Source organism: Limulus polyphemus, unplaced genomic scaffold (assembly GCF_000517525.1).
Source record: "Limulus polyphemus unplaced genomic scaffold, Limulus_polyphemus-2.1.2 Scaffold2656, whole genome shotgun sequence".
Taxonomy (NCBI): domain Eukaryota; kingdom Metazoa; phylum Arthropoda; class Merostomata; order Xiphosura; family Limulidae; genus Limulus; species Limulus polyphemus.
The window spans coordinates 12,445-26,707 of record NW_013668266.1 but is presented as its reverse complement, the minus strand read 5'-3'; the positions used below and the strand labels follow the sequence as shown (position 1 = coordinate 26,707).

The 14,263-nt window shown below is 31.5% G+C and overlaps 2 protein-coding genes across 3 annotated transcripts in view; one reads left to right on the top strand and one right to left on the bottom strand.

Annotated features, from left to right (window-relative positions):
• Nucleotides 1-2,928, top strand: part of LOC106467547 (NCK-interacting protein with SH3 domain-like) — a 34,648-nt gene extending 31,720 nt beyond the window's left edge. For both annotated transcript variants that reach the window (XM_022395745.1, XM_013927909.2), the window contains exons 10-11: nt 832-1,004; nt 2,220-2,928. In XM_022395745.1, the coding sequence (XP_022251453.1) occupies nt 832-1,004; nt 2,220-2,417 (371 nt within the window). In that variant the 3' untranslated portion in view covers nt 2,418-2,928. The remainder of the gene's footprint in view (nt 1-831; nt 1,005-2,219) is intronic.
• Nucleotides 2,929-9,775: 6,847 nt separating this feature from the next.
• LOC106467548 (ubiquitin-conjugating enzyme E2-17 kDa) overlaps nt 9,776-14,263 on the bottom strand; it is a 15,787-nt gene continuing 11,299 nt past the window's right edge. The window contains exons 4-6 of the mRNA XM_013927910.2: nt 12,701-12,778; nt 11,317-11,422; nt 9,776-10,463 (exon numbers count right to left, since the gene is read on the bottom strand). Coding sequence (XP_013783364.1) covers nt 10,324-10,463; nt 11,317-11,422; nt 12,701-12,778 — 324 coding nt within the window. The 3' untranslated portion in view covers nt 9,776-10,323. The remainder of the gene's footprint in view (nt 10,464-11,316; nt 11,423-12,700; nt 12,779-14,263) is intronic.

Here is a 14,263-nt window from a genome sequence, read left to right as displayed (position 1 = left end):
AATGTTTGTATTGGTTCCTATATTGTGACTCGATGTGTAATGTTTGTATTCGTTCCCATGTTGTGACTCGATGTGTAATGTTTGTATTGGTTCCTATATTGTGACTCGATGTGTAATGTTTGTATTCGTTCCCATGTTGTGACTCGATGTGTAATGTTTGTATTGGTTCCTATATTGTGACTCGATGTGTAATGTTTGTATTGGTTCCCATGTTGTGACTTGATGTGTAATGTTTGTATTGGTTACTATATTGTGACTCGATGTGTAATGTTTGTATTGGTTCCTATATTGTGACTTGATGTGTAATGTTTGTATTGGTTCCCATATTGTGACTCGATGTGTAATGTTTGTATTGGTTCCTATATTGTGACTTGATGTGTAATGTTTGTATTGGTTCCCATATTGTGACTCGATGTGTAATGTTTGTATTGGTTCCTATATTGCAAAATTTAACTTTCCAAATGAAATTATTAAAATAATCAGTTGAGTCCATTTTTCTAAAATGAAAACAGTTATAAATTTCTGCTCATGATTACTGTTTTGTGTTTCATTTGTTTAATTATCGTTAACTTCACCATTTGTACTTTAGCGATGTCCAAAGACTTGTTTAAATTCATTTTATTTTGCTTTAGATACTGAAGATGGAATCTGATAGAATTCTGAGACGTTTATCTATGTCCCCTTTTTGTTAATAAACAATGTTGTATATCATAATAATGTTGTTTATTAATAATACACTTCTTCTGTTAGTATATCTTAAGAGGTAATACTATATTTTTGATCATCAAGCTCGTATTCTATACTACAACAAAACTCACTTTTCTACTGCAGATGATCCAGTTAATATTTTACAAAATAGAGGAAATGTCCCAAACTCGACTCTCAAAATGCTTCTTGATATATTTGGAAACCCGACAACAGCAAGTCTTTTTTACCTGAATGATACCAAAGTTTTACTCGACATCATTACTCGCCAGCTGATGGACTTGACCCCAGGAGACAAGGTATTTCCTATGTACAGATTCCAAAGGGTCTCAAGTTTTATTTAAAAGCTCTAATAGACTGAAATTATTGTTAACTTCTGATCAAAGCAAGCTGCCTATATTGTTCAAAACTAAAAATTAATCCAGTAATGAATATAGCAATTGTGACATAACATTCTTGCTTATAATTGTTAGAATGCATTGATTTTCATCAATTAGGTACTCTCATTATTAGAAAAAAAGTCGTTGTGATCACCTTTGAATAAAAAATGGTGTTTACTTAGTCTTAAGAGATAGTATTCATTGATCAAGTTGTATCATTAAACTCCCAAACTTTCTCAGCATAAGGCACCCAGAATATTTTACTTCCTGACAGGCCTCTCAGGTTTTAGTTTCATTACAAACAACATATTTAACTAATATTTTCAAATTTGATGTTTAATATTTCACACAATTTTTTTTCCATTAGAATATTTTCTATATTTGTTGCTACTGTCTCCATTGGAAACCCTTGTTCTAAAAAAGGCAACAATAAATATTTAATGAGAAAAACATAATGTAGAAAACAGTTTACAATACCCAAGGAAGGTCAATAGATATGCTAAATATAATAATTTTATTTCTCTCAAATTAGAGATGTTAAAAAAAAAAACACTTGGAAGGACATATATGTTGTTTACTACACGTCACTTCACATGAGACCTTTGTATAATAACAGGACTCTATATTGGTCAGGACTAATGGCAGCAAAAACGTTTGTTTGCAGTAGAGAAATCAAGAAATCTCACTTTTTTCTAACATTTAAAAAAATCATGCCTACATTTGAATGTGATTCACTTTCATGAATCATGCTATACATGATTTGTATAGATTGAAAACAACTGCTAACTAGTTTCAATCGCTTGAATGAGAACAGGATTATCTTAATAAGATAATCCTGTTCTCATTCAAGCGATTAAAACTAGCTAGCAGTTGTTTTCAATCTATACAAATCATGTATAGCATGATTCATGAAAGTGAATCACATTCAAATGTAGGGTGTGCATGCGAGCTCCGTCGAGTGTATCAAAACTAATGCCAGACACGGATTAATTATTTTAATGTGTTTATTTTTACTGGTAAAACAATTTACAAATGATATGTACATTTATCAAAAATTATATTGTATGTAATTTACCCCCCCAGTGAAATAACCTAATTTCCTGACCAATAATGACCTTTTTTTTCTCTTCCTAGCGTCGTCTAACATACCTAGCTTTGGCTGAAAATGTTATTTGTCACTGTGATTACGAGACTCACTTTCACCAAAGAGAAAACCTCCAAAAAATTCTTGAGAATGGGTTATCTGGAGAGTGTTCAACCCCCGAGGAAAAACAACTGGCCAAGCAAATTTTGCAAAGGTTTTCTGAGTGGTTTACTTATAAACCTGTATGACTTTCACAGTTTTTGGTAAAAATAATCTTACAAAATTAACAGTTAGTGAAAATATCTTACTCAGAATTTAAATTTGTTATATGTTTCTTGAAAAGTTTCTAAATTTTAAAGATTATTGTATGTAAAATAGCAATAGAGACTATCAGTCAACAGCATATTTGTTACATTTTTTGCTACGTTTATTAACTTTTGAGGTAATATATGTAAAGTTTCTTAGTAAATCTGTTAGAAGCAGTAATTCTTTAAAGATATTTTGAGAAACTTTTGACATAATTTCCCCAGTACTCCTTAGAATATTTCTGTTTTAACTTAAAAAAAGTTAAAACTGGCAACATAAGTAAGTGTCATTGTTGCAAATATTTTCTTTGTACAAACATCACAAGACTATTATTGACCATATCATGTAAAAATAGTACATTATCTTGTCGCAGCTAATGTTTACTACATATAGGAAAATCTGAAGTGTTGTATATGTGATTATCATGTAAGTAAAATTGATGAATGAACTACACATTGTTATCCTGTTTAATGTAAAAATATTAGTACAATAATTTATTCGAATTCATTAGTTACATGCCATTCCTGGAATGAATTGGCCAGAAATAACTCTCAGGTATACTTATACTCTGGGTGGTAATTTTGGTTACGTGTTTGAGGACAACCAGGGGTGTTCAAAAGCTTTTTTCTGCTTCTCTTCAACCCCACTGCTTGTTGAGGGATGTACATATTTGTGAGTATTATAGTTTCTCCGGGTCTGAAGCATACATTAGAAACTCTCAGGTTATCTGACAGTCCCTTCAGAAGGATAACATGAAACCCATAAACAAAAGTTTTCAGATTTAAAAATCTTGCTTTAGCACTGAAATTTAATTTCCAAAAATAATTTAAGTATTTTAAACATCCTCTTGCTACTTTCTAAAACAGTTGTAACCATTCAGTACAACTGTGCTTGGTGTGAAAGTTCACCGCTTTCAAACCTAATCTATTATTGGAAGATTTTGGATGTATCCACTTCAATTAAACCAAGCTCATAGGATCTAAAGTTGAGAAATTTCATGAAAATGAGTAAAATACAAGTATACATCATGGTAGAAGTTAAGAAACACTGACAGCAGAGTTTGGCAAAACAAAAACTGCATAGTATAATGATGTACTGTACTAAATTGTTTACACACCCACCCATATGTATCCACTTCAATTAAACCAAGCTCATAGGATCTAAAGTTGAGAAATTTCATGAAAATGAGTAAAATACAAGTATACATCATGGTAGAAGTTAAGAAACACTGACAGCAGAGTTTGGCAAAACAAAAACTGCGTAGTATAATGATGTACTGTACTAAATTGTTTACACACACCCCCATAACAGATAGCAGATTTTCCGAGCCATACTGGTTATAATTAATTACCAGTACTAAAATTTTAAAGCATATCTTTGAGTTAGGAATCATGATGTACACGTCTTTATAGACATTTACTAATTTTATTAATACATTAAAAACATACATGCATCACATTATTAAGAATGTAACAGTATGATAGACACAAGTAGTTTTAATTAACAAAGGCCTATGAACCTGTCATTGGATACAGAGGTTGATATGTTATATTAAAACTACTTTAGAATCTCATCATGTCTGGTCGTGCTGACTGTGCATCTTCACAATAACCTTGCACCACATCTTTCCATTATTAGGCCATCATGTACAAAGCACACCACTTCTTCCTATGGGCTTTCCATAATCCATCTAGGTATACCTGTTTTTTAAAGTAAATCTGACACCATATTCCCTCCACAGATTGCAGCATATACCCACATATAGAGCTCGTTCATTTAATTAATTGATACAATCACCCACGAGCAGCCATTTCATCAATTTTCAACCCTAATGGGGATAACCTTGTAATTTGAAGATCTTGGGTTCAGTTCCCAGTGCCACTGAACTTGTTTTTCCTATCTTTCTTATTGCAAAGCAAATAAGCATATCTGCTACTGTCTCTAACTTTGAACTGCTGGCTGACAGCATCACCACCAACCTTCTGTCTACTAAAGTGTTAAATTTATTGTTTTTATTTTTTACACTATGTTATGTTTCTAACTTACAATCATATAACTATTTAATATTTTATAAGCAAACGTAAATCTAGGGAAGGGTCCAAGGAGACTTGACCCCTCCCCCCATATATTATTTATAGAAATGAATTACTGTATGTTTTAACATTGTACAAGATATAGGAGGGGGGGGGTCTTGGGAATCCAAATTCTCTCAGTTGTTTTCAGAAATTATTAATGGTATTATTCAGTGTTGTATAAGCAGGTACAGATCTAAGGGAGGGAACCAAGAAGGTCAAACCTGCTCCACTAAATTTTTCATTACCCTTGCCCCACGAGGGTATTACAGTTTGTGTATATTTGTGTGTGCATATTTCAAACTGATAGACCGATGTACATAAATTTTACACAAGATGGGAAGTTAGTATGAGACAGTCCTCCCAAAATAGATCTGGATTGGTTTGAAGCATTTTTTATAATGAGGAGATGGGGTGATTTTTGCGGTTAAACACTGTAACGTAAATAAACAGTATGTAACAAAGAAGTCCCGTGCCTGGAGATTGCTTACAGCTTTATACTTTTTAATAGATATACTATTATTTTTATCATTATCTTATTCAGACAGTGTACATACGTAAACAAACTGGCTGTCTGGCTACTTAATCATTACTAATTGCAATTGTGATAGGATTCAACTAAAAACATTATTACTCTTATCGATGATAGCAAAATATGTTTTTATTATTTAATTATCAATTTACTTATTTTACAGAAGATCGGCATAGTATTACTACACATTTTGAAAACAAACATAACGGCAACTGCATGTTATTTAGCTGACTAACGGCAACTGCATGATGTTATTTATATGATAGATCTGTCTTTGCTACTGTTCTATTTAATATAGACCCTAGTGATCTTAGAAATATCACTAACATACAATACGTAAAAATTCAACAATATGTCTGGACTATTAATTTTTAATTCATTTAATGGAACAATTCAAAGGAATAATTAAGTGATAAAAAAACAGCTTAGTTGTTGGAAAACAATTCTCAAACACATAAAGAAAAAAACTGCTATCTAATTTGTCCAACCATTCCCAGCACCACTTTTTATAAGGACGTACAAAGCAAGTTTGCTGTCTGTTTGATTATTTTCAGAAACAAATCTTTCCTTTTAACTAACAACAAGAGTGACTGTCATTACTAACATGCTTATGGAATAAATCATTGCTAGGTGCGAGTGTATTATAAAGAAGATACCTTTAGTATAAACTAAAAAGAAGAGTACCATAAGAATGAAGCCTGAATGTTCTGTTTTTTTTCCAAACAAACTCCTTGCAAGCTTAGTAAGTGTAGATAGAGAGAAATAAAGTACAGAGTTCTAAAGATACAGGATTATAAACATACTTACTGGTCATAAGCTAAAATATCACATGATAAATGCTATCTGGACTGTACCCAACTTAACTACTAAGATACCTTTGAATACAATCTAATGGTATTCTATAACACGAGCACATTTAGAAAGGTTTTCGTCATTGGTCATATTTGTTTGAACCAGCAAGATACATCTTTTATAGCCTTTATCCTTATTGTATGCAATACGACAGACGTATAAAACATAACGTAACAAATGTTATAAAGTGAGATAGTAACTCTGAACATATAAAAATTAGTTATCAAAGTAATATTCTTGCCTGGAAGGATCTTTCAATTTTTAACTTGGCTGTGTTCATGTGTCATTAAATAAAATAATTAACAAGATTTTTAACCAAAAAACATCACTATATCATCCAATACAGCAGTATGATCATATTGTGGGTGTTCCTACCACAAAAGTACATACAAACAATCTTCAAGCACTGTTGCTCCTTCAATTGCCCATCTCTCCTATATACCTTAAGTCTTAAAATGTACAACTATATCACAACGTATTAAAAAAGGAGTAATTTATTCTAAATCAATTTCACTACAATGAACCTCCAATATACAACAAAGACATATAATAAGCTAAATATTTACCCAATCCACTCTTTTTTTAATTGTTCCCTTTCACAAGAACTTAAAATTTATTTCATATAGTTTTAAATACCACAAGGAGTTTCTTGGTTCTGGCCAGAAATCAGGTTAGTTCTTTGTCACCCGAATCTAAATTATTCAGATTTGCTGAACATGGTAAAAAATCTTCCCAAACACAGGACTTGCCAAGATAAAATAACCCTATTATATTCAGAAACAGATAAGAAATAATTTACACAAGTAATATTATAGCCAACACAGCTGCATCTCCATTTTCCTACTTTCTCTTTTAAAAATAAGTTCAACAATTAAAAACCAAACGCTGGACATGAAAGTGAAGATTTTACTCCGTGCTTTACTTATGTCATTTAGTAATATTATGTTCTCTCTTTCACCTTTTATCTCAAATAAATTACTGAATGTTTAATTCATTATAATTATTCTTTCCTAGTTTGTTCGTATATTTCAAATACATCATCACTCTTAGATCACATTAATTTTAGCTTGTGAAAAATTTTGAGCACCTATTTATTTCTAAAATCCGAGTTTGTAAAGCACGGTTTCTCTTAAAATTGTCTTTTAAGGTTAAAAACAGTGGCATACGCAATAAATAAAATAAAGTATTAACTGGGACAAAAATGATTTGGACTTAGAATCAAAAACAGCATATTCCTAAATGTGGTTGGAGACGGCTTGAATGGATAACGAAGAAAAACTTTGATATAAGTTTAACGCAACAGCAAATGTCCAACGTTTTGTCATCATATGAAGAAAAACTTTAATATAAGTTTAACGCAACAGCAAATGTCCAACGTTTCGACAAGGTTTTGTCATTATATGAAGAAAAACTTTAATATAAGTTTAACGCAACAGCAAATGTCCAACGTTTCGTCATCATATGAAGAAAAACTTTAATATAAGTTTAACGCAACATTTAACATTATATTATACAATTCAAGCCGTCTCCAACCATTATTAGTCTCAAAGTGGGTTCCTCGTCATCAAATTTTGATTTTCCTAAACAGTTCTTCCTGGTCACTTTATTATGAACCTTTTAGAACATTCTGTTTATATTATGATGCATTAGCCAAGCCCAACATTATTTCTCAAGATGTTGAGTAATTAGCAAGGATTTTTACTCCTATCAGAAGGATATTGGCTAGTGTTCTTATCCATGATTTTTTTTTCTTCATTTGTTGTTAATCTATCTACAGAAGAAACTTAAAGGCCATAACTAATAAGACCCGTGAATACAAATTTCTGGTGGCATGATAAGAACTAAAGATAACTTTACAGGCTTGTTAGATGCTAGACTGTGTGCCTTTTCATTGATTAATATAACTGTGGTCATGATGGTAGACAACAATCAAACCTAAAGCAACTGCTTCTCTCAGACTCAAATAGGAAGGCATATGTTCATTGTTTGGTGCAAAAATGTAGACAATGAATGTATGGAAACTTGGCATCCTCCAGTAAGCTGTGATTCAACATCTTTTATACTGATGATAGAATAACCTTGGTCTACTTTGGTTTCTCTACACATAAGATGCTGAAGGTAGTGTAAAGGTGTGGGGCACATTCTGGCATCAAGTGTTGAGCAATTAGATTCTTTAAGAAAGGTAAATAACACACCTGAACAATATATTGTTGCTTGCATCTACCCCACAATCCACCATGGTCATCTTGTTCAAACTCAGTTCAAAAAGAATGACAATGACTCGATTCATCTTTGCCTTGGCCAACATAATCATGAGATCTAAATATGATTAAGCATTTTTGGGATGAGCATAAATGTCATGTTTGCTACCATAAACCTATATTATTGTGGAAAAAGTTTGTCCAAGTCAACAGTAAGCAAGTATTAAAATATTGGCTGGTCATTGTATATGTGGTTTGCATATAAAACATTGAAAGAATGAACTTTAAACTTTGATTTTTGTTTTGATCAGTATTAAAAAGCAAGGTATTCCAACACCCAAATAACAATTATAATGTAATTATTTCTTTGTAGACACAAATTCTAAAATAATAATAGAAGGTGTATCATGCCTTGATGGATTTAATAATTGTAAAAAAATTTCTTTAAAGATACTTTATTATCACATTGCAAATTTTGAACTATAAACCCTACCAGTGATTACATCCCTAGTGAATCTTGTAACATCAACATGTAGTACACAACTAAAGTTAAGGTTGTGCGACATCATTTACCATTTGGGGCTCTTTGCATGGCAATTTAAAAATAAAGCTAGATTGAAACTGTTTTTAAAGCCCATTCTCTATCAGTGCTAATCGATTGCTGAATCCTATGAAACATTAATTTGCAGTTAAGGCATGATCACAAGATGGCTGCACCATAATGCCAGGGTACACATTTTGAAATATATATATATTCTTACAATTCAAGAGATATCAGAGTAAAATAAAATCTGTCACAAGTGGTGACCACATAACTGTTCAGTATACCATTCCCGTAACCACTAGCCACATGCATGCTTGTTTTAGCACAAAGATACACAATGAACTATCTGTGCTTGTTCCACGACAGGAGAATCGGACCCTAGATTTTAGGGTTGTAAAAAAAAAGTCCTTAAACTTACTAACGCACCAGGGGAGTAGCCACAAGTAAACACAAACATAGGTAACTGATACAATATTGTACTGAGCTAAAAATGCAAATTCACTTAACTTTTGAATAAAAACTTGACAAAATCCAGTATAATCTCAGTTACAGCCAAAACAAAAAAAAATTTTATTACCTCCATTAATCTCTCACGTTTTAATAACAACATACATTTTAAACTTAGTACAATTATCCCTATTTGCTAATGAACTAAACTGGGAAAACCATTACGCCAAAACCTCCAAAAATATTTTGTAAACTTGTTGAAAAAAAAAAGTTATTTTCTTCTTTATTTACCTTTGTTTTTACAACCAGCACCATACCTATTTTATTAATTGATAAAAGATGGTTTTACTTATGTTTCACTTTCCACAAAACTGCTTAAAATCTGGAAAATAACAAAACTTTTATTATTATCAAATAATTTCGAACAACCTTTTTTCAAATTTATGAATAATAAACCAGGTTTTCTTTTACTATACACATTTCTCAATACGGATATTATTTTAATAACTTTGGTAACAGAATTATATTGTTTTTGAAATACTTAACAGGCTTCATTTTTTTTTAAATTGGCTGCTAATTAAAGTTGTTATAAACTTATTGAACCATACATGAATTTTCTATACGTATCTACACTGTGTGTTTAGGTATTTTATTTAACATAAAGAGTTAAAAAAAAAAGGTACTATCTCAAACTACCAGTGTGTGTAATAATTACAACTTTACAAGGAATACAACATGTAATATATTTGTAAAAAACTCTGAAAGGTCACTCTTCATGAATGTAAAAAGATTTATTTACACACCAACACAAAATAAAAAAAAAAATGTACATTGTTTATTACATCATGAATGATTTCAATCATGTGCACAATCTGACCTCTGGTGAACTTGTTCTTTAACTACACTCCAGCTGGCTTGACCTTTAGTTCTGAATATCTCTACTTCCTTAGTAATATGATGGACAGCCAGCTTGAATTAACAAAATATTTATGCAATAAATAATGATAATCCAATTTCATGAACAGTTATTTTAATTATTTTAACTTCTGAATAATGCAATTCTGAAATAAAATTGAAACATTTACATTTTGGATTTCATGCCCGTTGATAGGAAGTAAATAAACTTATAACCCTTCTCCCCCCTCTAATTAGAAAACAAACATATATATAACAAAGAAATACTAATTATCCACCACTATGTCACATAGCATATTTTCTGGTCCATTCTCGTGCAAGTTCATTATACTTCTCTCGATCGGTCTTGTAAATCTTGGCGATTTCTGGCACCAGAGGATCATCTGGGTTTGGATCACACAACAAGGAGCAGATAGACAATAACACTGATGGAAAAGAAGGAAATCTATTAGACAGTCATCAGATGAACAATAATACCAACTAACACACATACACAATTTCCCTGACAGAAATATTACAGAAGTCTGGGAGTCAAACATCAGATGAACAATAATCCCAACTATCACACATACAGAATTTTCCCGACAGAAATATCACAGCATGAAACTATTACAGAAGTCTGAGAGTCAAACAACAGATGAACAATAATCCCAACTATCACACATACAGAATTTCCCTGATGGAAATATTACAGCATGAAACTATTACAGAAGTCTGAGAGTCAAACATCAGATGAACAATAATCCCAACTATCACACATACAGAATTTTCCTGACAGAAATATTACAGCATGAAACTATTACAGAAGTCTGGGGAGTTGGGATTATTGTTCATCTGTTGTTTGACTATCACACATACAGAATTTCCCTGACAGAAATATTACAGCATGAAACTATTACAGAAGTCTGAGAGTCAAACATCAGATGAACAATAATCCCAACTATCACATATACAGAATTTCCCTTACAGAAATATTACAGCATGAAACTATTACAGAAGTCTAGGAGTCAATCTTGTTTTTTTTTCAGAGATTACCAAAATTTTGAAAGTAGCTGGAAAACAGGGTTTCATTTGCTTTTACAAGCAGCAATGTCCTTCTTATACTATTATAGTTGCTCTAGTCTTAAGGATGTTCTAGGTTTCATAGCACATGTTGAATTTACATACGAAAATTAAGTGTTTCCAGATGGAGAAGTAAAACTCCAATTCTGAAAGATACCATTCTAATGGCTGTACACAATACTAGAAAGATTACTATAAAGCATAAAGAAAACTCACCTTTCGATATTGTAAGTGCTGGTGACCACTGTGAACGAAGAATATCTAAACAGATACTTCCATTACTATTGATATTTGGGTGATAGATTCTTGTTGTGAAAGCAACCTGATGGCCAGAATTATTAGAAAAAAAGAACTTGTTATACCAAACAAATTACAGAGTTCAATATTAAGAAATTAAGCCTACATTCACCATTACACAGCCAAACAATAGTTACGAGTCTTGAATTAATTTTATTAAGCATCAAAAGCTAACAACTTGTTACTTCATTTACAGCAGCATTGACTAAATTTTAACTGTTGAGAGAAGTAATAGTTCCATCAAATATCAATTTCCTTGCCAAAGCACAACCACAACTGAATAAATGATTAGATGCAAGATACGAAACATGTACGAATCATTTGGAATTCCCCTTTTCAAACAACCAAATAGAAAATAATGGTAAAGGTAAAAGCTTATTCAACATGCACGTAGTGTAACTAATGACTGTACCAGAATGCAAAGCCACAACACCTCTTTGTGTCTACTTAACACGCATAAAAAAAACAAACTAATACAAGATATCAATAAATGACCATAGACTTAAAATAAGACCCAAAACTCAAGCGCTTTCGAATAGTTGACTATTCTTCTTCAGGAGAATAAGACCCCTTTACAGTTGCAACGAATTAGCAGTTTTCCTTTTTATTATTTCCACACAAAAATATTCGTGATAGAAGAACATAATAATATTATCGATAATGGCAATTAGGTGCTCAAATAAAGCTGTAACATAACTTTAGCAGTTATTTGTAAGCTTCATAGACTGAATGCTGTGGCTAATTTTTTCTTGGGCCATCCTTACATACAAAGCACTACCATGCTTAGTGATAAATCTTGGTTGACAAGAATATGTTAGCAAGGCCTTAGACTCCTACTGCCTAAAGTTGTTTATTACTACCCCCAAGTAACTGGTCTAATATACACAAGCCACTTGTCAATGTGTGTGTAATGCTCATAGTTTGAGTCATTTTTAATTTAAGTACAACATTCTTAATAAATTTTTGAAAGTGTACTTGAAAATTGTTTTTATTTTATGATGAAGTGGGAAGTTTAGTGAACAAAGCTGGCTGAAGGAAGAATTGTGTTTTTACAAAACTCCAACCCTCACTTTTTGACCAATCGGGTAATGCAGAATATGTAAACTCTTCTACTCTATAAAGTAGTCCAAAAATTTAGTTGCTTATAATGTAAACAGGATATAAGTGTAAACATTTCACACAAGAGTTATAACTAAACATAACATACTTCTGGTTACACAAAATAAAACCACAAAAGTGTTAAAGAACAGAATAAAGTCGCAATCCAAATTTATACTTCCAGTTTTACAGAGGGCTTTCTTACCTTTGGTGGTTTAAAGGGGTAATCAGTGGGGAAATGTATAGTCAGGAAAAAAACTCCACCTTGATAGGGGCTATCAGGCTGTTGATAAACAGAACACTTGATTATGTTAAAGGTTTACATATAAAACGCACAAAGCAAAACATTTAACAGTTCAATGTTAATAAATAGTAAAAATTTTAAAATCTTAAGAGGAAAGTGACAAAAAAGTGAAACAATGTAACTGCATGGATATAAAAGTTACTGAAATTATCAAATTTATATATATACACATACGCATCCATTTAAAATTTAGCAAAAACTATATGTATGTATATATGAAAAATTTCCCTCAATGTAAAATAACATTATAATTTCATTCACGATGTTATAAAAATACTTAAGTTTACAATTTCCCTCAATAATAAGGATACATGATATGTTGGCGTTAACCTTTACTTATACAAGAGCCATGTTGGTATTAGATCTTTGTATTGAAAGAAGGGTTTAGTGTAGAAGCTTTATTGTCAAGACATAAATTTTTCATTTAAAGCTACTATTTTTGGTGTATATATATGAACACTATCATTAAATACCAACTTCTATTTGCTGTTATAGTTTACATTTGAACAACTCAAGTATGATCAGTAGAGTCTAAGTCAGTTCTGTTAGCTCAAGTCATTTTGTGCAAAATATGCTAACTTACCAGTCTATTCTGTTATACAAGTGGTCATTGCATATCAATATTTGATATAAAAAAAAGTTGAAATATCGTGCTTTTAAAGGCTTAACATGAATCGTAGTGAACATATCTAATAACAAACTTGAGTAGCTTAGTTACAGTCAGTAAAACCACTGCTTCCCAAAAATGACCAGTAATACTAATTTGTATAATAAAAAAAAAAAACAACAACACTTTTTTCAAAGTGACAGTTTTAACAGATTAACATCTACTATTCATTGAAAATGATCTTATTTAGCTTTTGTGTTAAACTTAGCATCTCACATTGAGGTGATTAAAATTTAATTGCTTTTAAGATTGGATCATTGACTTCTATTAAATAACTCTTACATGACTAAAAATTAATTATTTAAACACGTGAAGTTTAAACATACAAAATCAATAAGTTAATTAGCATTAATCAAGTTGAAACCGTAACTACATTTCTTTCTACCCCGTAATCGTAAGTGAGGCATGTATTACGCTGATTAACAGATGAAAGCAGTGCTTAATTGCGCCAAGATCACTGTCTTTTAATCATTGCTGTTCACTGATTGGCTTTCTGCTAGAGTTAAGGTCTGTGGTGTAGGATAAAATACAACTTGACTCCAAAAACAGTACTGGATTGGTGCTGTTTACACTAGCCAGTTCAAAGGTGAGCGTGAAAAATACCACTTAGATACAAGTTCGAAATTACAGTCTCGAGCATGAAATATCCAAATTTCTGGAGTATTTAGATAATGATAATGTTTTGGCAAGAAATAATTTATACGCTGTGGTCCACTAAAGTAGTCAGGGGTGCAGTTGGTAAATTTCTTTGTGAGCCAATCAAAAATTAAGATCATTCATGAACTGAATTTGTGATG